The sequence below is a fragment of the Triplophysa rosa genome, linkage group LG4, assembly GCF_024868665.1.
Source record: "Triplophysa rosa linkage group LG4, Trosa_1v2, whole genome shotgun sequence".
In the NCBI taxonomy this organism is placed as follows: Eukaryota; Metazoa; Chordata; class Actinopteri; order Cypriniformes; family Nemacheilidae; genus Triplophysa; species Triplophysa rosa.
Window position 1 is genome coordinate 28,433,240 of NC_079893.1, and position 23,993 is coordinate 28,457,232.

General features: G+C 38.3%; 2 protein-coding genes across 2 annotated transcripts; one reads left to right on the forward strand and one right to left on the reverse strand.

Annotated features, from left to right (window-relative positions):
- Positions 1-215: 215 nt before the first annotated feature.
- On the forward strand, positions 216-12,418 carry pknox1.2 (pbx/knotted 1 homeobox 1.2). Its single transcript, XM_057330968.1, has 15 exons — positions 216-589; positions 822-1,926; positions 2,038-2,101; positions 2,649-2,773; positions 3,107-3,517; positions 4,902-5,014; positions 6,570-6,688; positions 6,865-7,036; positions 8,002-8,172; positions 8,253-8,364; positions 8,440-8,537; positions 9,360-9,488; positions 9,932-10,008; positions 10,096-10,259; positions 10,534-12,418. Exons 6-15 carry the CDS (start codon positions 4,964-4,966, stop codon positions 10,737-10,739), a joined length of 1,299 nt encoding a protein of 432 aa, XP_057186951.1. The 5' UTR covers positions 216-589; positions 822-1,926; positions 2,038-2,101; positions 2,649-2,773; positions 3,107-3,517; positions 4,902-4,963; the 3' UTR covers positions 10,740-12,418.
- Positions 12,419-12,471: 53 nt separating this feature from the next.
- LOC130552599 (transmembrane protease serine 3) lies at positions 12,472-23,600 on the reverse strand. Its single transcript, XM_057330970.1, has 13 exons — positions 21,483-23,600; positions 21,071-21,353; positions 18,989-19,111; positions 17,546-17,659; positions 17,299-17,422; positions 15,804-15,932; positions 15,644-15,690; positions 15,399-15,564; positions 14,659-14,828; positions 14,460-14,555; positions 14,007-14,134; positions 13,766-13,915; positions 12,472-13,079 (listed from the first exon to the last, which is right to left on the reverse strand). Exons 1-13 carry the CDS (start codon positions 21,540-21,542, stop codon positions 13,062-13,064), a joined length of 1,608 nt encoding a protein of 535 aa, XP_057186953.1. The 5' UTR covers positions 21,543-23,600; the 3' UTR covers positions 12,472-13,061.
- Positions 23,601-23,993: the final 393 nt, after the last annotated feature.

Consider the following 23,993-nt stretch of genomic DNA (forward strand, 5'->3'; position numbering starts at 1 on the left):
CGAAATTGTATCTAACACTAGGCCTATACCGTCAATGTAATCTTGTTACTCTATTTAAGAGATTTTCTGTATAACAAGTTATACTTCAATTTGTCAAAGATCATACGGTTGTAAGTAATTTTCCCTCAGCATACAATACACTGACACGCGCACGGCTGTGCGCGCTCCTTTACCGCATGTAACACGGGGGCGTGTCAGAACAAGGAGGTCGATTACGCAACTCCTCCGTGCATCACGAAATATGAACGACTTGAATATTTTCGTGACATTTTTCATCGTTGTACTGTAATCCTGTTCTGTTCCCCTGTGCACGTTCCTGTGCTGTTTAATTAAAGCCACTTTAATCCGCTTTTAACATTCAGGATAACGCCGGTGAGCGACCTGACGTCATTCAAGACGAGCACGTAAACAAACGTGAGTCGAAAAACGGTAAACATTTGAACTCGTGCTGCGTTATGTGCTGAATTTCGTTCTTAGTGAGATTATTAGCGAGTGTTTCGTTCTGAAATCTGGAATTTCAGAATAAAAAGAGAAGTTCGATCGAGCAGGAATGTCTTTCCAGAGAGTTTGGCGTTTGAGGGTTTTAAAGGTATGTACACAACTCTTATAACACAATAAATGTACACACGCGTATTTTAAAAATATTAAACATGTCACAGTGACCCCTTGTGGTTTAGACCATATCCATTTGTTAAACAGTTTTGCCCAAATCACAGCATATCTGTCAAATCTCTGTTCATTATAATAAATAAATAATAGAAATAAAATACTTCAATTGAACACTGTATAAATGTGTATTGCAAAATGTGTCTTGAAATCAGTTTCTTCACTTTGGGGGTTCTCGGAATCAGAAGAAAATTCTTCCAGGGGTGCAACTCAGTACCAAAGCTATTAATGTCAAGAAGCCTGTGAGATATACAAGCATAAGTAAGTTCATGACTGTTTATATCGCACACCCAACTGAATTCTGCACAAGTTGCACACATTATCCTCACTTAACATGTTTCTAATTTAATACTTCTAATTTACGATATGTTTTCAGCTGCTTAGGAGAAATAGGCCTTTACATACATACAAAATATTTAGACACCTGGAAAAACTAGACTTTTTATATTGCACTTTTGGCATTCTTTTACATGTGTTGTGTTATCTTTGCCCCAGAGAAGGCAAAACCCAAAACAATTGCTGATATCGCCAAAATACTTCAGCAAAAGACCAAAGACAGAGAACAAAAACCCGAAGTTGCATTTTCAACTGAACCTGCTACACCAAACCAATATAACGCTGGGGTTGATTCCATAAATAACATTTTATCCACTTCGAAAGTTCATACTGCTCCCAGTACCTTTCCAGCAAAAGTAGCTTCTACGCTTGTGGAAAAAGAACCTGCTCGGGACGTTTCAGATCGAGAAGCAGTTGCCAAAGACGCACCAAAAAAATCTGCTTCTATGACTGGAGCTTGTGAATCTGTGCCTGCTCATGATCTTCCTCAAGAAACAGATGTCATTTCATCTTATGAGACAGTTGCTTTGGATTCTAAACTGGCATTTTATGTTACTACATCTATCCCAGAATTAGATCATTCAGTGCAGACCTATAATACAGCCAACACCAAAGTCATGGCAACTCCTGCCGTTCTAGTTTTAGAAGTTTTAGAGGACGTTTTGGATAGCACAGTTGACTGTCATTCCACACTAACACCAGCGGCTTCAGAAGTCTCTTCATCTGAAGCGGCAGACGAATCTCACGTCGTCGACAACATCATATCACCTTTTGGAAATGGAACTGAAAATATAGTTGGGGTTGAAGATGGAGAGGTGCACGGTAATGCGCCAAGCTCCATTAATCTGAAGGAGCCGGCTGTAGTGCATACTGAGGTTTTAGAAGACAAGTTGCGGACAGATACGGTTGAAGAGTCGCCAGTAGGTATGTTTAAATGCGTTTCAGTCCTTTAATATTGTAAAAGATTGTTTATACATACACACACACACATACATACATTTATAAAAATCCTCTCTTGCTCTTACTTGCCTGTAGTACGACTAGATCCAATACAAAGACTCTTTCTCGATAAGATCCGGGAATATTCTGCAAAGAGCAAGTAGGCCTATGAAAACCAATACTTAATTATATGTGACCCTGGATCACAAAACCAGTCTTAAGTAGCACGGGAACATTTTTAGTAAAAGACAAAAATACATTGTGTGGGTCAAAATTATTATTTTTTTATGCCAAAAATCATTAGGATATTAAGTAAAGGTCATGTTCCATGAAGATATTTTGTAAATTTCCTACCTTAAATATATAAAAACTTTATTTTTGTGAGTGGATGGTCTGCCACAGTGCTCCTGATTAACAACTTCAAAGGCAATTTTCTCAATATTTTGATTTTTTTGCGCTCTCAGATTCCTGAGTTTTAAACGGTTGTATCTCAGCTAGATATTGTCCTATTCTAACAACTCATATAGCTATAGAAAGTTTATTTTTTCAGCTTTCAGATTATGTAAAAATCTCAATTTCGAAAAATTGACCCATAAGACTGGTTTTGTTGTTCAGGGTCACATATTAAAACATTGTATTTTGTCAGATATATGACATTATTCACATATTTTTAAATATGCCCAACACCCTGTCGATGTTGCCTACAGATCATCTGGTGGTCTTGTAGATGCCGGACCCGAGTATGAAAAAGCGTTCAATGAGTAGCTGGCCAAACTTCACAGACTCTATGGGGGCGGAGACTTAACTAATTTCCCAGAATTTAACTTCTCTGGTGGGTGTGTATATACAGTATATGAAGAGTTTGGTTCCAAAACGAGATAACTCTGTTTGAAAAAGAATTCAAAAATCATGTTTTTTTATTGTGCATTCCAATTAATATCAATCAAACTACAGTTGGTTTGTTTTGATTTAAGCCATAATAACTAAAAAAAATATTGCCAACTAACACAATAAAAACATGATTATTGAAACATTTTTAAAACGGAGTTATCTCATTTTGGAACCAAACTCTTCATATATTAACCAACATTTAATCAATGCTTTGGTGATTAGTTTTGAGTTTAGAAGATCCTAAAATAATATGTCTTTTTAAAATCTTTTTTAGAGACCAACTTGGATGAAGACGGCTCAAACTGAAAAAAAAAACGTGGCGTTTAATGACAAATTCGGACACTCTGATATATTACAACTTATTTGTGCAGTGACTAAAAGACGAATAATAAAGTTGCTTACACTTTAACGATATTATCACTTATATCACTTCATTTATATAACGTCACGAGCACTAAAGAAGATCATCCGTTGTACGAAACGTACATCTGTAAACGTGTTTCACTGCCCCCGTAAAAAGTCTCCAGGGGCGAGCACTTTTTCCCCTATACCGTAATGTCTCCTCCCACCTCATGAATATTCATGCTCAAAGTTGCCTGCGTGCCGTTACGCTGTGACGACATGGAAGAACTGCGGGTCCCGATTGCTGCAGCCGCTTGTCATTGTGACGAAGATTGGCACTGAGGTAAGCTGTCACTCAAAATCTTCTTTTCCGACTCTCTATCAATCAGGCGATCCTGGCCACGCGCTTAACCGCACTCGGCGCGAAAGATCGACGTTCGGCGGGAGGCGCGCGGTCTGGAAGCTTTTAGGCTGAAACGAGATGTTTGGACGGCGGTTTCCGTGCAGATTTTCTGGCTCGACACACGGCCGAGGCCCAGCTCTGTTTTTTAATGATCTTTTGTAGGAGCGCGAATGGCGGCCGCGCGCGCTGGTGGGGAGGGATAGTCTGATGTCCCTTAGATTGATTGATGGGCGATTATGGGCAGGCTTTTTATTATACTTAAAGGGACAGGGTCGATATTTTTGTATGTCGGCGAGACCGTTTTAGCTTCGGCGTAGCGGCAGATGTTTTCCATTACGCTGTACTGTTTGCAGTGTTATTGTAATATTAATGAAGTGCCAGATGTGTATAACGCTACGAATGAAAACATTATATTGATACGAACATATTGGCAGTGGTTTATGCTACGGGCTTAGTACAAACATGGCGCCTACAGTAATAGAGTAACGTTATACAGTCTGATACATTTGTGACCGTATTCGAAAATAAAGCAACAAAACTGCCAGTTCAAAAGCGGAACATTGCTAAGAAAATCGATGTTGGCACTAAACTTGTATGTTTGAACAATTCTTTCGCACTCGGTTTAAACGGTGTTGCAATGCAGACCTTAACGGTATTATTTAGCGATGTTACTATTTATAATGCAAACTGACTGCAGAGATAAGAGGAGAGTTGTTTATGCGATTTCACACACGAGTTCGACCCGAACCAATCAAATGTCATGCAACAATCCAAAATCACTTTGTGCATCTTTATAAACAATAAACAACGATTTATAAACAATGTTTTAAGTGTGTGCATGAAGAAAATGTAATAAATTACTAAAACAGGATGGATAGCGATAATGTTATGAAGTGAAAACCCATGTTTTTTGTTCGATCATTTGATCATAATTAAAGTATCATAATTAAACTATGGTTACTGTAGTGAAACAAAAAAGAAGATATTTACATTTTTAAGGGCAGTGTGTACATAATCCAGTTTAATAATAATAACAACATTAAATGTTAATTCAGTTAATTTGATAAATGACGCATGGAAAATCCCTATTGTGTAAATGCCAAGTATTTATGATTATCAGTCAATTTTGGTAATGTGAAAATGGCTCCTATAAATGTTCATATTGCCTCCTTACTGTAAACGTCAAATAAAAGTGTAGCTTTGGCTTTCTTATTAGACCATTTATGCAATCATGCATTTAGTTCAAAGATAATTCATTGTCTGATTTGACAATTTCATGTTGTTTCGCATTTCTTGAAAGCCACTTTTGTTCTGTCCGTGTCAGTTTAGAGGTGCTGAAGTTCAGCTTTATAGAATGCCCAAACGTTGTCCACGGCAACAGTAACTATGATGACATCTCCATCAGTGTCCATGGAGGATTACCAGGAGGCTGAACAGGTTTGTGCTGTCATAGTGCCCATGTAGCACTGTTGCATTATGTGTTTTCTAGGGATGTAACAATATCAAAATCTCACTGTACGGTAATACCTTGGTAGCACATCCACGGTACGGTATTTATTGCGGTGTTTAAAATGACAAATGATGACTTGGAAACGTGCCATAAGCATCCTCTTTTCTTTATCCTCTAATCATAACTGTTGCTTAGAGGTATGAGTTATAGCATGAGATGGGTCAAATGACCTAAAAATCCCTTTTATAAAATAAATTAATTGCACCAGATGGACCTAACATCAATTATTTTTTCTAACATTCTCTATATTAGGCCTGGAAGACCTTTCATTTCATACAGATATGTGACCATGATAATATTGAGACAGTTTAATGCTAATGCTAACTTTGGTTGATATTTTTCTGTCTTCCTTTAAAGCTGCTTTGCAACAATGAACCATTGTGAAAAGCGCTATATAAATAAAACTGAATTGAATTTTGCTATTGCGATAACACGATATCGATAATATTGTTAAATCCCTAGTGTTTTCCTTTTATTTTGATTGTTGTGATGAGTGATGACATCAGAGCAGCAGGTCACCTGATGAAAAATGTCTATAAATGTCCTCATCCTCGTGACCTCTCAGATGTCTCATGACTTATATTATTGTATTCCAGTATGCATGTATTCATTCTGCCGTCATATTGTAATTTAGCGCTTTTAATACGCTTAAAATATGAATAGTTTTCTTAAACACGCCTATAGCTTTAGAATACATTTATTAAGTCATTTGAATTACTTTAATGATGAGTGTGTGTGCTTTTTTGGACTTGGATAAGTTAAACACAGATGTAAGGTGACAGATACAAAAACAATATCTGATAAAAGAAATGGGATGGGATGACATCAGGGTGAGTAAATGATGAGTCAATTTTCATTGTTAGGTGATCTGTCCCTTTAACTGCAAATCAAGTGATAAACATCACCGTATTCCAGTAAAATCGATACCTGTTGTACAAATCCATGTCATAAGTCTGAAATCCTCTGTTGGATTTCTCGTGAATTCGTGGAACTCTGACCTCTGCGGTATTGGATGGAGAGATAGCGAGAGACTCAAGACTAACTCGAGATTTTCCGGCAGTCGTAAAATATTTTTATCATTTCCCCCATTTCAATCAACGCTATTGTTGCAGTCGTCACATGCATTCAATCATGTGAGCCTGTCTAGCTATCAAGTAAAAAGAAAAAAAACATCCCAACAGTAGTGTAGGGCTTATTATTTAGATGTATTGTAATATCCCCCATTTCCTAAAACGAATGTAAAAAATCATCCACTTATTAAATCTGTGAAGCCTTTTTAAATATGACAGACAAAGATGAAATCGTCTGAGGTTTGAAAGAGGAGCTTTTGAAACCTCATGTCAGGGGTCTCCTTCACCCTGAGGTCTCCGCTGTGAAAGGAGAGCTGTGTCTGCGTGCGGGCGTTACAGCCCCGAGACAGCTTTCACATACCTCACCCGGCTCAGACAGACTGACCTCAGCTTCTTCACTCCTCTGATGCAGATGCAAGCAGGAGAACAGGCAGAAGAGAAGCTGGAGGAAGAGGAGGGACAGGAGCAGAGCAGCTCGGCTCTGTCTGAGCCACAAACTCCTATGGAGGTCTACAAGACAGCCATTTACAGGTGACACCGGGTCGTCCTTTGCAAACCTTCTGTATTTCTCCTTTTCTTTCTTTGTCTCTCGCTCACGTTTTTTTACACAGCTCGCAATGTTATTTAAAGCAACAATGAATATGTATGAATTCATCTGTGTTTAAAATAGCCCATGTGTGAATGTACCGTGTGTTTGTTGACTGCAGACATCCGCTGTTTCCTCTGTTGGCGCTGCTTTTTGAAAAATGCGAGCAGTCTACTCAGAGCTCAGACTGCGTGACCTCGGCCAGTTTCGACGTGGACATCGAGAACTTCGTACTAAACCAGGAGAAAGAAGGCAAGGCTTTCTTCAGCGAGGACCCCGATTTGGATAATCTGGTAAGAACCGTTGTATTTCATAAGGACAGTTTAAAATATCAAAAAATAGACTTGACGTTTTCAGACACGTATGACTGTGCATCAGTTTAGGGTTTGATATTATAATGATTACCTTTTTGTATCACAAGTATTTCAAAAATACTTTTAATATTTTACTACGTAAATAATTGCCGTATTTTAAAACAACAAAAATGCAACAAACCTATTTTAGACCTACAAAATATTTGATTATAATATTATAAAATGAAATGAATAAACGTATATATTTCCAACACAAGTTTTTGTATCACAAGTATTTCAAAAATACTTTTAGTATTTTACTACGTAAATAATTGCCGTATTTTAAAACAACAAAAATTCAACAAACCTATTTTAGACCTACAAAATATTTTATTATTAAATTAAATAAATAAATGTATTTATTTCCAACACATTTTCAATAACATTTTTGTTGTATATAACAACTTAAAGTTTTGACGACATTTTAGGTTTAATTGAACCTTCTGTAAGTTAAGTTATAACAAATAATAATTACATTTAAATAATAATGACAATAAATGAATGAATAAATAACATTTGAATTACTCTGTCACTGAAAAATAAAAACACATTTTAATATTAAATTAAAGTTAAGAAAGCTAAAATAGATAACTTTTTAAAGTTTTAAAATCATTAAAAAAAAACATTTAAACTTGTCAATGCAGGTCACATGTTGGCAGCTAAACCAATAGGATTAAATAGCCTTTGTATCCTAAAACAAATTGTCCTAGCTCTTGATACATACAGTATCTTAATTTTTTTGTTGATTTTTAATAGTTTTTTATACCCAAATATATCTTTAGACCCCAAAATGTATACATATTAATATATGAACAGGCATAATAAGTCATACTAATGGATCAATTAGTTCAGTTTCTGAGCATTCTGATGTCTAAGCTGATTTTGCCCCCGCTGTTCGCCGTCAGATGGTGAAGGCCATCCAGGTGTTACGGATTCACCTGCTGGAGCTGGAGAAGGTGAACGACCTGTGTAAAGATTTCTGCAGCCGCTACATCGCCTGTCTTAAAACCAAGATGAACAGCGAGACTCTGCTCAGCGGAGAGCCCGGAAGCCCTTACTCGCCGACACAGACACAGGTACACGCATAGAACTCTCCTTTATCTTCACACCGTGTCTTTATCGAGTAAATAACTGTCGTTTGTTTACACAAAATCAGCCGCCAAGCTTCTCTGGAGCCATGAGTTCTCATTGTATCGTCGTACCGGCGTCTGCTCTACAGCAGGGCAACGTTACGGTTACTACTGTAAACCCCACACAGGTGGTAACAGGTGGGTGTTTTTTTACATGATGACATTTTTTCCTGTATCACACAGATATTGACTGTGTGTGTGCTTGTTTTCCAGGTGGCACAGTATATCAGCCCGTGACGGTTGTTACACCACATGGGCACGTGGTCACGCAGACTCTGTCACCTGGAACAATACACATACAGAACTCACAGGTGAGAGGCGTCTCTTAGTGAACACGCTCGCTTTCAGGTCTCTAATGGGATGATGGCTCTTATTTTAGGATTAAGAGGTTAAATTAAAGGCAAATCTTAGGGATGTGGAGAGCTGCACACGATCAAGTACACATAACAGAACGGTACATGATGTATGTCACTATTTAAAAGTTTAGGGTCATTTGAATGAAATGTTTTTTTTTTATCGATTCATCGATCATTGATTAATTGTTAACATCCCTAGCCTGTATATTCTGAAAATGTTACATTTTTTTACATTTGGGTAGTTGACAAAACCCTACCATGTGGCCTATGGTGCGACAGCAAAAAATGTAGAAAACAAACTGTTAATAATATATATTTTTTGTATGATTAATCATTATGTTTATGATATAAATTAGCATAAGAGAGATTTATCTTCATCGTACATTTTTGCTGTCACGCCGTAGGACACGTGCAGTGTATTTGTCAACTGCTTATTTGTTGTTGGCCGTTGGGTTTTTGCACCTCCCCGCCGTTCCTTTTTAGATGTAAGTGCATGTATTAAATGAAATAAGATCATAATTCAGGTTTTTACAGCCTGACTGGCTTTAGCAAAGTTAAACTATGGCACTATATTAAAATATAATATTTAAGGACATCTAATAGACTTCCATTGTTTTCATACCAGGACAATGGCGTTTTAATCCCCTGCCCAGCTTCTTCATTTCATTTCACTATATGTGTATACATTTTCACTATATTTAAAAGGACAAAAAATGTGGCTCATATAGCCAAACATCTACACACTCATTGTTGACAAGTGTATTTCTTTGCCTTTAGCTTCAGCTGCAGTTAAACCAGGATCTGAGCTTTTTCAGTCAGGACGACAGCTCGTCCAAGGCCAAGAGAGGCATTCTGCCCAAACACGCCACCAACGTCATGAGATCTTGGCTCTTCCAGCACATTGGTGTAAGTCAGATTCACAACCGTACGTCACTAGTTTATACTGTAACACATCAAGAGCGATGCGACACTAATCCCAGACGTATTTTACAGACCAAAACTATTCCTACCAAGTCTTTTGATAAGTTCTTTATAAGTAAGATCATGGCACTAGCAATGCCAAGGTCATGGGTTGGATCCCAGGGGATTGCACATAGTCAGAATCAAATGTATAGTATAATGCAATGTAAGTCGAAAAGCGTCTGCCAAATGCATAAATGTAAAACGTCCTCTTATGACCGCCTCTCTATAGAGAGCTGAAAGATCACCTCGGAAGATTGTCCGTCAGGAATCTGTTTAGATGGTCTTCCAATGAAACAGAGAAACTAAACCCGAGGATCTTTAGAAAAGAAGAGAGAAAGTTACATCTTTAAAGAGTATTTTTAAGTTCTTATGTCATTTCCTTTCAGCATCCTTATCCTACCGAAGATGAGAAGAAACAGATCGCCTTGCAGACCAACCTGACCCTGCTGCAAGTTAACAACTGGTGAGTTTGCACAATTATGTAGAAAAGACTCATCCTGGTACTCCGATTGGTCAGCGTGCACACCAAAACAACTTCTGGTTTTTTTAGGTTTATCAATGCACGGAGACGGATCCTGCAGCCCATGTTGGACGCCAGCTCCTCAGACACGCCCAAGAGCAAAAAGAAGGCGCCCCAGACACGCCCGCTTCAGCGTTTCTGGCCCAACTCCCTCGCCTCCTCTGTCTCCCAGCATCAAGTTACCATGGAAGATGGTACGGCTGATAAAAGCACCATAAACTACATTGAGGATTTTTTAGTCTGTGAGATATCTTGTGAATTGTTTGCACACCTGGACACACCTCACGAAACCGACTGTCTGGGGTAGACGGAGGTGTCTGATCTCCTTACCCAACCCTAATTATAATTCAAATTATGTGATAATCCCGTGTGAGGTTACAGATGAATTATGTGTAATTATGAAAAAGACATTATTTAAAGGCAATTTTTGCCTGTTTGATCAAAATGAGATTTGATTTTCATTCTCAGGTACCACAGTAACAGTAGGCGTGGGAGAGGACGGGCTGCAGACGCTCTCGTCCGATGGCGCCACGTTGGCCATGCAGCAGGTCATGATGGGAGGACACAGCGAGGACGATGACGAGGAAGAGGAAGATGACGATGAAGACGAAGACGATGATCCGTCTCACTCCGACATGACCAGGCTGGGCCTGGAGACCAGCGACTCGCTGTAGTAGGACTGAAGAATTAACGCACACGAACACACATGCACGAACACGCTGATAAAAAAGAGAGAGACATTTTAAAGAATATCAAAGCACTAATGCGAAAGGGAGAAGGGAGAGAGAGATTTACTTAAATACAGCTCGAAAGACGTGTTGAAGGTTCCGCCACGCATCCTCAAGTTGTCAAACAGCTTGTTCGGAGTACAGAGCAAAGGCTTAAAGCCGCACGCAGAAATACAAAGAGCACAAGCACAGTACGCACGCGCATCGTTTTCACCGCAGGAACTGCGACGCAGTAGCCGAGTGCACTTTTTGTACTATATTGTACACTTGAACGAAGTTAAAAAGAAAAAATCGTCTTGGATTCTTTGATGATGAGATGTCGTCTCTTGCATGCCTGTGTTTGCTTTCATTACCAGGCACCAAGAAAAGAAGGAACTATTTTTGTAGCACAGTGTCAAAAATGATCGGTGCCAATTTTTCGTTTCGTTTGCTCTGCTTTGTTTTGTAAGGAGTATTTATGTATGAAAATGACACTTTTAATGCGGTCACCCTGTTTTCCAGGAGTGTGGGAACTACTTAGTACAACGTAGGAGAGTTCGCAAAGTTATCCACTGAAGGCAAAGACTCGGAAGCCTTACGTTTTTACATTTCTAATGCCACACGTGTGTTCAAAACATCTCATCGAACTGACTAGCGGTGTCACTTCCTGTGCCATCCAGATGGAAACGTGTCTAAAATATGAAAGAGTTGCCAGGTTGTAATCATATTCATGACAATGCCTGTCATTGTTGTTTGAGAAACAAACGCTTTGTTAAGGTCGTTGTTTTTTAAAAAAAAAAAAAGCAACAGTGAAGAAAGTCGCCGTGATTTTGTATTTACGCACATTGACGTATTTACATACAAAGGGACTTGCTGATGTCATCATAAATGATTTTTCTGAGTTGTCATGGACAGTTTCAAAAGTTTTGTCATTGTAAGAAAACTAGCCATGGACGGATTTTCTCAATATCTTAAGATTGGTTGCATGAGTGTTGTTTCATTATTGTAAAGAAGCGTTTAGGTTTTTTTTGGGAAAATGCCATATGCTCACAATAAACAAAACTGTCATGCAAAATGTAAACCATATGAGATTTGTACTGTTTGGAGCAGTTTGAATTAAAATCTTTGTGGACATATTTTATAGCATATCGCGTTTTCAACACCAATGCAGAATTTGGGCACGTTTTGCCTTAAAGGGATAGTTCACCCTCATGTCGTTCAAAACCTGTATGTGTATGTAAGACCCGTGTTTTAGTCAGTAAGACCCGGTATTGCTTGTTTACCAGCGTTCTTCAAAATATCTTCTTTTGTGTTCTGCAGAGAAGGTTTGAAATGACACGAGGATGAATAAAAAATGAATGCATTTTCATGTATATTCTGATTTATAGTTCTTTAGCATATTCAGTATGTGCTTTTGGCTGTCTGTTCTGTTCTTTTCATTGCCAGCAATAGTCTTGTGATGGCATCAGTCATATGACTAACACAAAACAGAACGTCAAGTCCCATAGCTTAGCATGCGGGGGGTTAAAACGCTGCACCGTGGGCCTTGAGCATTTTTCTATTTGCTTCTATAAACGCTTCTTTCACACGTATAGACAAAAACACTGATTTGCCTTTCAGACACTTTGTTTTGTAATAAAGAACACTGTACCTGACGAATGTGTTGTGTTTTGCTTTTATTGAAATGCGGCTCAGTTTCATGACATCAGAGGTTAGTTTTAGTTTAACCTTCATTGATTCAGTAAAGTCATCTTAAAGATGGAAATTGTAATGTAGATGATAAAATACGTAAACAAACGTTTTTTGGCCAAGTTTATTAGGATTATCTTTCACATCGCATTACTCTTTTGTGATACTTTGTAACGTCAGTTAATAATTTACTTTCTTTGAATTGAATACAAATCAAAGAATGTCAATGAAGTATAACAAGAATCATGTTAATCACTTTATCTAATCGTTGTGTGTATAATGCTTGGCCTTAAATACAAAACTTACACAGAACTAGTGATGGGTGTGTAATAAAATAACATTTCAAAATGATTCATGTGCAATAAATATTAAAGTGTTAAAATCATAACATCATAATTATAACATTCTGTAGAACATTTTCTCATTCAGTATGAAACTCAAAGGTGGTTTCCACCTAAATAACAAGCTTACATTATAAAATACATGATTATGCATTTCAGTTCTTGACTCTAATTTGCCACTCTCTCTGGCCATTGACGTTATTTGACATAATGTTAAGGCCACGTTTGGGTGCCGAGTCGTGCCAGATGTTCTTGAACCTCATCGATCCTCTTCTTTCTAATAAAACCAAAACAAAGAAGAAAGTAAAATTGCATGGGAGACCAGTGACATCAGATCACTAGCTGTCAATCACTTTGCATGTTCTGGTTTGCCAAGGTCTAATCGCCTACAATGCAAAACTGAGGGAAAAGGTGCGATGCAGTACACCATAACCACCACCAGAGGTCTCCACAGTTCCAAAAACCCTCAAAAAGCTGCCATGATTCCTACAGTTCACCGTCTTTTCGAAGCTCTCATTATGGAGGGTAAACCCTTCAAAGGCATTATGGCATAGGGGTGCGCCCTTCAGAATGGAATACATGGATAAACACGTTATCGGTCAGAAAAACAACAACATTTTAGCTGAAATCCGATGGAAAGCCGCTCCCAGATCTCTGGCGACTGATGTGAATGTGTTCATTAATTCATAAGCACAGCGTGTGCTGTTTTTCAGTGGCCACGGTCCTGTGATTGCGTGCAAGCTTTGGGCCGGAAAAGTCTGGAACAAAGCATGCACGTGTGCTCCAAAACATTGCATAGAATATATAAACATTTAAAACGTACAGTCTTGTTGTCTCACTTCCATCAAGATTGGGTCATTTACATTATTTTGTGTTTTAACCTCACTGAATTCCTTTGTTTAGATTTATGCAAATGCTCTTAAAGACAAAATAGCAAATAAAAACTGTGACATCTGCTTTTACCTCCATTTGTTGATGTATCCACGTGAGACTTTGAGTTATGCTTGTGTAAACGCCCGGTTTGTTTTTCTGTCCACAGTTCTGAGCCAAGCTGGCTGCCCCCACCAGCGTCCACACTGACCCGCGGCAAGCCAGCGGCCCTCCGCTGTCCCCCTTCAAACCCATTCAAGCCGAGTGTAAACCAAGGTACACATACATTCAAGTGTACATGTTTTAATAGAGTCTACTGTAGCAAATGTGGCACCTGACATCCACCAGCGCCGCCCTGCAGGAATCCTGCGCAGATGTTCCATGAGGTGCGACCCGGCCTGCGGCACTGTCTGCTGGAGAGTAAGGGCACCTGTGCGCTCTGAAGGGAGGTACTGCTCTCTCCTATAACATATACACGGATTCAGAACAGTCAACTACATACGTACCTTAGATTTAAAGGTGCCGTTCACATTTTTAAATAGTTTCACCCTCATGTCATTCCAAAACGGGATGACATCATCGGTTAGAAACAAAAGATACGCGTAATGTTGGAGACGTACTGTCACCATTTACGTTCATTCCAAAAAGAACACATTCTTCAAAATATCTTCCTATGAAAGAAAGTAGCGTGCGGTTTGGAACAACGTGAGGGTAAGTTAATGATGACGGAATTGATTGTTTTGTGCACTAGCCCTTTACATCTGACGGTAGCACGCTGCACACTTACCGCCATCCGTTGTGGCTCCCCAGCCTGATATCAGACACATCTGTCCCGTCTCAAAGGTCTCGCCGTGAGTGGGCAAACAGATGGGAGCCAGCTGATCTGAGGATAGAAAATTAGAGATATGTCTGTTTTTCTAGATTTTTTATTATTTAGGAATCTCTTTGCAGAAATGTTTTAGTGCCAAGATGCAAAGCTCTCTTACCGTTAAAAGTCAGAAGCTGCTGTAGCTTGATCAACGCAATATCGTAACCGAGTCCTTCTCGCTTGTAGTTGGCATGGTAGATAATTTTCTCCACAGAGACGGCTCCTGATCCACTCATTGGATGATCTGATATCCCAGCATGCACTGCCCATAACACCGGCTGAGCAAAACTACAGACAAAGAAAAATTGTTTGTGAAGACAAGACATACAGCCACGGAATTTTTTTTAATTTCTAGATGTAGTGTGGCCATTCCAGTCCAGTGTCTGCTGAATTTCATCAAAATCAAACCTCAGGAGTGACAAAGTCATCCGACAGTAATGTGAAAGACTGACAGCATGACAACTGTGATAAAATTGAGGTCATCACATAAATACTTGAATACAAATATTACGGTTGTATTGCTTAAAAGTGAATATGAACTGGTTTTCTTTGCGGTATTTGAGGTCTGAAAAAATACAGAGCATCTTTTTTCATTTTCAAAATTTGGTCGAAATTTTGTTAGTAGTTCACAGAATGAAACAAAATGAATCATTTTACCTAAATACACATCTATAAATATTCAATTCAGAAAATAATTTTGAAATGCTCTCTCAATTTATTCTGGTTTAATCACACAGCCAATGGCGTTGTGGCACAATGCAATGCAACACAAAATCTAAATATGCAACAATAACTGAAAAATCTAGTCTGAAGTATAGTCAGCATCACATGATCATAAAACATAAGTGTCGTACTCACCCGTAGACGCAGTGAGCAGCGGTGACTATCCACTGGTCACTAATGACTGACCCTCCACAGAAATGCTGGTTTTGGTAATATAAGCTGACCTGCCATGGTACCTGACCAGGGCTCAAAACATTGCCCCCTACAATACGACTCCTGACCGCTGGCCTGGTGCCGCAGTCTGCACAACAACAAAGAAAACGACATTTGTACATTTGGTTTCGATAGTTTTCATTACCCAACTAGTCATAACTGCTCACCTATACATTTAAGAACAGCTACTTTGCCAGAACTGCATCGAGTTTTTCTGTAAAGACAGAGATAAACTTGTAATGGCGTCAGTTACTCGGTTTGTGTCAACTCAGTAAAAATATTATTTGGTGCAATACCAGGTATTAATATTTCTGTCTTTGAGTTTACCTGAGGTAGGAAGAGTTGTGGATCTTAAAGGTTTCTGGAAGGGCTGGATGGCTAATATTAAGAGCCACTAGGTTTTTCTGGAAGATATCTTCAATGGAGGTGATGGGAATGGACTTCGAGCTTACGTAACTACAAATTAAGAGAGAGAGAGAACAAAAGATCCATTAGGTATTAAACGTCAGCCCTACACGTTAAACCAGTTCTCAACCTTTTTGACTCCAAGGCCCCCACTGTACTCATAAATATTCACAGGCCCCACTCACAAAAACTCAAAATTTCTACTTGACATTAACTGGATACACATTTATTCATAATAAAAATGGCCGCGTTATAATACATGTCTTGTTTTTATTTTTTTTTTACGTATTTCAGTGCTCATTTTGTCTTCATTTTAAATTATTGGTCATCTTGAGGCCCCCCTGGAAGTCAGCTGGGGCCCCCTGTTGAGAACCACCACGTTAAACGGTAACCTGTATGTGACTCTTTCCTCTGTGTAACACAAAAGAAGATATTTTGAGAAATGTTTCGGCGGTTTTGTGTCCATAAAATGGGTGTCAAGTTTGTTTGGTTACCAACATTCTTCAAAATATCTTCTTTTGTGTCCTGCATAAGAATGTCATACAGGTTTGAAATGACATGAGGGTAAATAAATGATGAAAGGAGTTACATTGTGGGGTGGACTGTGCCTTTTAAAGGGAAATATCTTCCAGATATATGAAATGGTAAAGGCAAACAGTGATGTCAAACAAATGGCGATCCTCAGAAACAAACACAGCCCTAAAATGAACTAATAGGAAAAAGGCTGCTGATGGTTAAATGCAACATATCGACCTACTTGTGAGGAAACAGTTTGAGTATTTTTCTTCCTTTCATTTAATGGCAGACTGGTTTTAATTGGATTAACTATGCAGGTAATGAGGCCAGTGGGAACAAAGACATTATTATTCATAGACTCCCACACTGTGCAGAACACACATATTTCTCAAACAGGGAAATCCTCGCTTTGGTCTGGAGAGCGACAATTCTGAGAGGACTGCAGCTGCAGCTCGTTACTCTTTCATTAGTGAGAGAAGTTGAGGTGTGTTTGTTTGTTGTTATATAAACGGTGGATATAATGCTGGCTTTGCAGATCGTTTGAAACTGATAGATGGAGCGGTCCCAGCGCTAAAAGATGCTGGATACTAAGCCATATGTCTGTGTTTTGTTGGCAATTGGCGCGTACGTGCCGATACATATTGTAAACAACATGAACTTATAGTGAATCAATGCGATTATTGTGTGCTCGTGATTAAGTTCCTCCCCACGCACGCCCCCCAGGAGGTCGTATTTTTCCAGAAATAATCGTACAGCTGTATCTATCTTTTAAAATTGTTATCAAACTAAATACTCTTCGAAGATACGAAGTATGCAATACTACTCTATAGGTACTCAAGATGAATAAAAACTGCACGTTCAACCCGAATTTATCCGCCTCATACTAACTGTGTTGCGGTACCTGTTGTATCCCAGTTGTCTGCAGGCTGAAGAACCCAGATTTGAATCCCAGCCCTCAAAACAAACAGTCCTCCATAAGCCCCTACTGTACACCTGCAGCACAGAGCTCCTGCCACTTACACGCACTAACAGAGAAAGAGAAAATTCCTTTGGAGAAATCAAACAGGACATAAAAAAAGACTAAAACAGTGTTTAATATGTTGATTTTTTTTCATATAGATCTGAACAATCTGACAGATTCAACCCACCACAGTTGAGCTCATCTTCCCCATCCCCACAGTCATCAACCCCGTCACACACAGCCGTTCTGCTGATACACCGCACCGCACAGCGAAACTTTCCCGAACACTTCCGCAGACCCACTGCAAAAAGATCACACACACTGTTAAATGGATACTCCACCCAAACATTACAATTCTGTCATGAATTACTCAACCTTAAGTAGTTCCAAATCTGTATACATGTCTTCAAAGAAACATATATTTAGAAGAATGTTAGCAACAGATTTCTGGGGTAGTCAAAAAATGCCCCAGAACTGTTTGTTACCGATTCTCACGAAACCACCGAAACATGATGGCAGTAAAGATTTGAATTATAAATATACAATCGCTAACACGATAAATGTTCATAATAAAGATAATTAGGTTCTCTACCTTGGACAGAACATCATTTTGACATAGAAATGAATTATTTATGTATTTTATTGCTTTTTCTGCTGAAATTCTCATAACCGTAACGCGTCCTGATTTGTCCGAGTGCAGTATATGTTGTCATTTAAACAGGGTTAAATGAAAATAATCTGAAAAAAACAATTAGATGTTCTACTAGATACAAAAAATGGCAAAAAGATTATTGACAGAATATTCATGTATAATAAAAATGAAGGAATGGTGAAGAAAATAAGTGTCCAGGACTGATATTCTCATCTTCTGTAACGTTTTTAAAGACTGTTTAAACACACAGAAAGATATTTACTTTAAGTTTGATTTGATCTGGAGAAACACATCTACTCGTACCCTTTAAATGGCTAACAAGTTAACAAATTACTTCATATTTTTCTTGTTAAAAATGTAATATTCTCTTGCCATACACGACTTTTCCCCTTCTCATTACCGATACAGGTAGTTTTCCACATTTAAAGAAATTATACAGTAAAAAGTAAAAGTTTTGAAATGAATGCATTTAAACATGCATACATTTGCTTTAAATGAATATAATTTGTTGATACGTGTGTTTTTAAGAAAATCATCATGTTTGGCATCTTGAAACTAAGATTTCGTGAGAATCACCCTCCTAAATTCTTCAAAATATCTTCTTTTGTGTTTAACAGAACAAAAATATATATTAAAAAAATGTTCTACTATAATAGTCAATGGTGCCCCAGAAATCTCAACATTTTTACAAATATCTTTCGTTGTGTACAATCAAACAAAGACATTTATACAGGTTTGGAACAACTTGAGGATGAGTAATTCATGACAGAATTTTGGGATTGAACTATCAAAACAGACATCAGGGAAACCTGTCCTGCTCATGCCACAGGGTTGAGGGCATTAAACATTGACAGTGATCACTGCTCTAGAACAGTTTCATTAGCTAAGGAGGACGGTAACACCGCTTCACACACACACACACACACACGCACGCACGCACACACACACGCACACACACACACACACACACACACTGACCTCCCAAACCGATTCCTAGAACCAGAGTCAGCACTATCAACAAACCCAAGGTAATGAGCAGCGCCAGCAACCTGCGAGACACGTACGGCCAACACAGAGATTTAAAGCCTGACAGTTCCCCTCCTGAGAGAGAGAGAGAGAGTGAGAGAGAATGAAATGAGACTGCTGAAAGGTCAGTGGTGTAGAGGGATTAGATCACAGTTAACACTTCAGGCTGTTGTCCTCATCGCTCTGTGTGTAAGCACAGGCTATGGGTGTGCTGAGACTCGTACAATCTGATTACGCGTACACAACAGCACGCTGTCTGTACAACTGAAACAACAATTTCAATGTGTTTCTTTGACTTTAATGACAAATCAATTGGAGAAAGTAGTATACCACCATGTTGTTTTGACATATCGGTGCTGTCCTTCCGAAACCTTGTATCTCCATATGTCTTGGGGTTTTTTTTGCAATAAAATATTATGATCAGTCACCCTTTATATTTGTCACTGGGTTTTGCAAATAACGAAGCAATAAAAAGTATCAAAAAGTGCTTGTCAACTTTGACAACACCTTGTTTAATTGTTTAAGAAGTACAGTGTTTTTTTCCATTTCCAGAAATATTTGGACATATGAGGTTTCGGAAGGACATCGACGATATGAAACTGGGGGTTTTATTCTTGAAGCAGTTTGTGTATGATAATCATTTGTTGTCATAGTGTATATGAATTGTTTGTATGATTTTTTTTGGGGGGGGATTGTTATTATGCCCCTGGTAAACTGTAAAACAACAGTACTTTTTGTTTATAGTTGTTTATATAGGGGTGTAATATAATACACAATACTGGCTTACTAAGACAGTATCTAAATATGAACTCAATTTGAAAAAATTAATTTGAAATTCTAAGATTAAATATTCTCGAAACAACGTTAAAAACATTAAAAAATAACAACTTTTTTAAAGAATTTCCTATATAGACTCTGGCCCGAAGTTAACTTGTTTGGTTATAATGTAACAATTTATTTAATGTTTAATTGATATTAATATTTATTTATATGACTATTTTATTGTATTATTAATTGTATTGAATTGAATTAAAACTACTCAACAGTTATTCATTCTTTACAGAGGTCTACCGGAAGTTAAGTTTTGGCCACATAATGTTTGTTTATGTTGTTGCCTCTGAAACCGTTTCTTTAAGGTTTAATTGAAAATTGAATATAGGCTGTCATTGAAAACTTAAAAAAATGAACAAGACTGTCATCATTTACTCACCTTTAAGTTGTTCTAAATGTGTATAAATTCTGATGAACACGGAGAAAGATATTTGGAAGAATGCTTATAACTAAACAGATCTCAACCCCCATTGACTACCATAGTAGGAAAAAGTGCCCCAGAACTGCTTGCATATTCTTCAAAATGTCGTCTTTTGTGTTCAACAGAAGAAAAGCGATAAAGTAACTTTTTCTACTATGGGAGTCAATGGGTGTTGAGGTCTGTTTGGTTACAAGCATTCTTCCAAATATCTTTCTCCGTGTCCATCAGAACAAAGAAAGGTATACACATTTGGAACAACTTAAAGGTGAGTAAATGATGACAGAATTTTTATTTTTGGGTGAAGAATCACTATAAGAAAGGAATTTTAAAAACTAAACTGTAAAAGAACATTCAAACATGTATGCTGATAGGTGTCACAAATACCGGTATTGACAATAACCGTGATACCACGGTAACAATATTGTGTTAATACAATACGAAATAACACGAAATAAACAAAACCAAAAATGAATTTCACTCCATAAAAAGCATCACGATAATACTGTTACCGTAAAACCCTCCACCCACGATAACCGCGATGTGAAAACAGGATACCGTGGCAGGCCTAAAATTGGACACGCAGGTCATACGTTGGGAGCTCAACCCATTTTTGTATCGCGATATATCGACCGGTGATATATTGGTACAACCCTATGTGTTAAGTGTAATCACAAGTGCTGCACTTGTCAGATGGTACGTTTGTCAAACTGGTTTATTAAGACAATTGTTAACCACGTATTGAATTGATTGTTAAATGAGTGACAGCAGAGAAGTCATCTTACCAGCAAGGAAGGGTTGGACCTTGATGATGGGCACACCTGGGCTTGGTGGGATCTGGACGTTATATGTTTTATACACAGGCAGTGGGGCGGACGTCTCGGCGGGCAACTCGACGGGCACGTGGGGGTCCCGCGTCTCCGGGTCATAGAAGGGAATGGAACGGCTGTGTTGGCTGCTGAAAGAACTCACGTTGAACGTGGTGGGGGTCTCGACGACAGGAAGGTCCTCCTCTGTAACAGAGACCACCTCAAGGACACCGGACTCAGCTCTGTCCACCGCCGGTTCCTATGTGACGGATAGAGTGACGTAAAACCAGATCAACCTTGTCAAAGTATTGTCTGATGGAATTTAAGAGCACTGCAAACTCATCCGTACAAACACTCCGACATGACATATGGTTTCGTGCTTCCTTACCGTTTCACCTCCATGTGAAGCTGTCGGCTCTGTCTCTCCTGCTGTCTGAGAAGAAGCCATAACTCTGCTCTCATCTTCTCTCCATCCCGGATAAATTAGACCAAACGCTTTGACGTTTATGAATCCAGTATCTTCCCACGGTTGATGCTTGGCTATGGAGAGCAAGTGAACTGTTCTTCTGAGTGATCTTGTTTCTGTTCTCCTGCCACACCTGCTCTCCAGCACAAACCGACACCTGAGCAGGTGTGCGGCAGCGTTTTGTCGTGTGGATCAGGTAATGCTGGACTGTCTCAGCTTCTGAGCTCTTGTTACACTGCAGGGGTCACCGAGGAACACGAAGCATGAAAAGGTCACCAGTCTTCGGGCTGTTCGTCAATGGCACACCACAATTGAGATCTACATTTACCCTAATGTACACCATTTTATTGTGTTCACCATAGGAGCGATGCACAAGTGCATTGAATTCGCAAAAATGATTATTTCAAGATTTATTTTTTTAAACCAACAAACAAAACCACTGCTAGGAAAAAATGCATTTGCGCAATTGAACTTTTGACTCGAGCCCTTATACAATAGCAGTTGGTTTTCTTCAAACGTTGTTGGACACCGTAGATAAAATGTGTTAAACAGAGTGTCATTACATCGGCCGGTTACCGAGAAGCCGTGTGTTTTGACCTTCTTTTAGTTTCCATCATGTTGTATCTGGTGTCGTGTCTTGTGCTTGCTCTCTTTCTGTGTGTGTGGGGTATTTTTGGTTAACCCTACATTGTGGGGACCCAATGTTTTTTTATATAAAACTCTTTAAGCCCTTAAGAAGCAAAAATATTGGAATATACTGGAAAATAAAAGGCAACATATTAAACAACATGTTTCCATATATTTTAATTAAGTGCTTAAGCAGCTATTCCTTATTTATTACGCAACATATTTTAATATATTTTAAATTATTTAATATATTTAATAGTTCATTCATAGGTAAATATATTTTCTTTGCGTAAAGGAGGTTTGTGTTTTGGGGTAGGGTGACGGAAAAGGGACAAATTATACATTATGTACATTATAAGTCATTATTGGTAAGGAAATTCCCATAAATCATGAAACCCCAATATGTCCACACAATAGTAAAACCTGAGATCACCTTCATTTGGGTTAAATTTATTAAGAATAGTACTAAATGATGCTTATTTAAAAATGAAAAAAGGTTTCTGCAAGTGTGATTAGTGTGATGAAGAAGGCGATTACGTCAGTATAAAACAACAAATCTATGCCAGAAGATACCAAAACAAACCTCAGCGTGCAACTTGTGGCAACATGTAATGACACATTTGAACCGGCAGGTGTCACTTTAGTGCCAGCTGGCGGCGCGTCATTTGTTCGGGCTTTCAGGGAGCTCTTCATGAGTCAGCGCCTTCTCAATTGTCACGGCTGAAGTGGGCTTCGTGACAGCGATGATTCACACTTGTGTGATAACGGTACCGATTTTTGATCGGTTATATTCCGGTCCTCCCCCTCTTGTGCGCGGTCACGACTACTGAATAATCTCAGAATGCGTTTGACTCAGCAGCAGTATAGAAAATGACTGAACAAAAACATGCGGAGACCAGAAAATGTGTAAGAGCCAAACATGAACGAACATTTATGTTTTCATCAACAACACTTTGGAATTTAATTAAACCATACGCATGACTATAGTTATAAAAGTCGTTTTGGATAAAAGTCTGGTAAATGAATACATGTAAAACGTAATGTTTATACATGAACGCGCAGACCAATTATCTTTTACTGCTTTGATATCATGATACACCATTTTCTAGCCTTTTTGTCCAGCCTTGTCCATTAATATTAAATATTATTCAATTATAATATTCAAGTAGCCTACTTAAATTATGCTAGTAATATCTGGATGTGAGTGTGATTATGGTTGATGTAGAATTTACGGAATAATCTTAGTCTAGGGAAAATGATAAAAAATATGTTTTTGTTCTGGCAAATTCAGAAAATGTTCTTTCAGGAGTAGGGGTTGACTGTAGAAATTGTAGTTATTGCTTTAGTAAAATTGTTAGTAGTAAAAATAGATCAAGTAAAAATCATCACAAAAAAAACTGTTTATGGTAGTCAGACAATGGTATATTAAAATCTGAGAATAGAAAATGTCATTAGTTCAGTATGAAAACAAAAGAAGTTAAACAAAGAAGTTTACAAAAACAAAAGGTGTGTGTGTTTTGCAATATATTTTAGCCTATATAGCATCTGAAATTATAAAGATTTTTTAAAGAATAATAAAGAGCTTTTTTAGTGGACATACAGAGCCAGACAAACTACTCTGACCTCAATGCCAGGTAGGCAACACGGCATTGAAAATGAAATGTCCCTGAAGCCTTGCCCACTTGTTCAAAAATAGTTGAATAATAACCAGAGGCTGTGGTATGAGTCAGAATATTTTAGGTGGACGGAAAGAACATAAGCCATTTGGCACAGCAATTCTGAATACAATTAACGTTACCGATTATA

Bases quoted from the DNA above. Each gene is read 5' to 3' on its own strand.
- pknox1.2 (XM_057330968.1), top strand. From the start codon at position 4,964: ATGATGACATCTCCATCAGTGTCCATGGAGGATTACCAGGAGGCTGAA. The intron at 8,173-8,252 runs GTACACGCATAG...ACACAAAATCAG, and splicing joins ACTCGCCGACACAGACACAG to CCGCCAAGCTTCTCTGGAGC. The intron at 8,538-9,359 runs GTGAGAGGCGTC...CTTTGCCTTTAG, and splicing joins TACACATACAGAACTCACAG to CTTCAGCTGCAGTTAAACCA.
- LOC130552599 (XM_057330970.1), bottom strand. From the start codon at position 21,542: ATGGCTTCTTCTCAGACAGCAGGAGAGACAGAGCCGACAGCTTCACAT. The intron at 14,829-15,398 runs GTGAGTACGACA...CTTTGTCTGTAG, and splicing joins GCTGCTCACTGCGTCTACGG to TTTTGCTCAGCCGGTGTTAT. The intron at 13,916-14,006 runs GTGCCACATTTG...ATGGGTTTGAAG, and splicing joins GCGGCGCTGGTGGATGTCAG to GGGGACAGCGGAGGGCCGCT.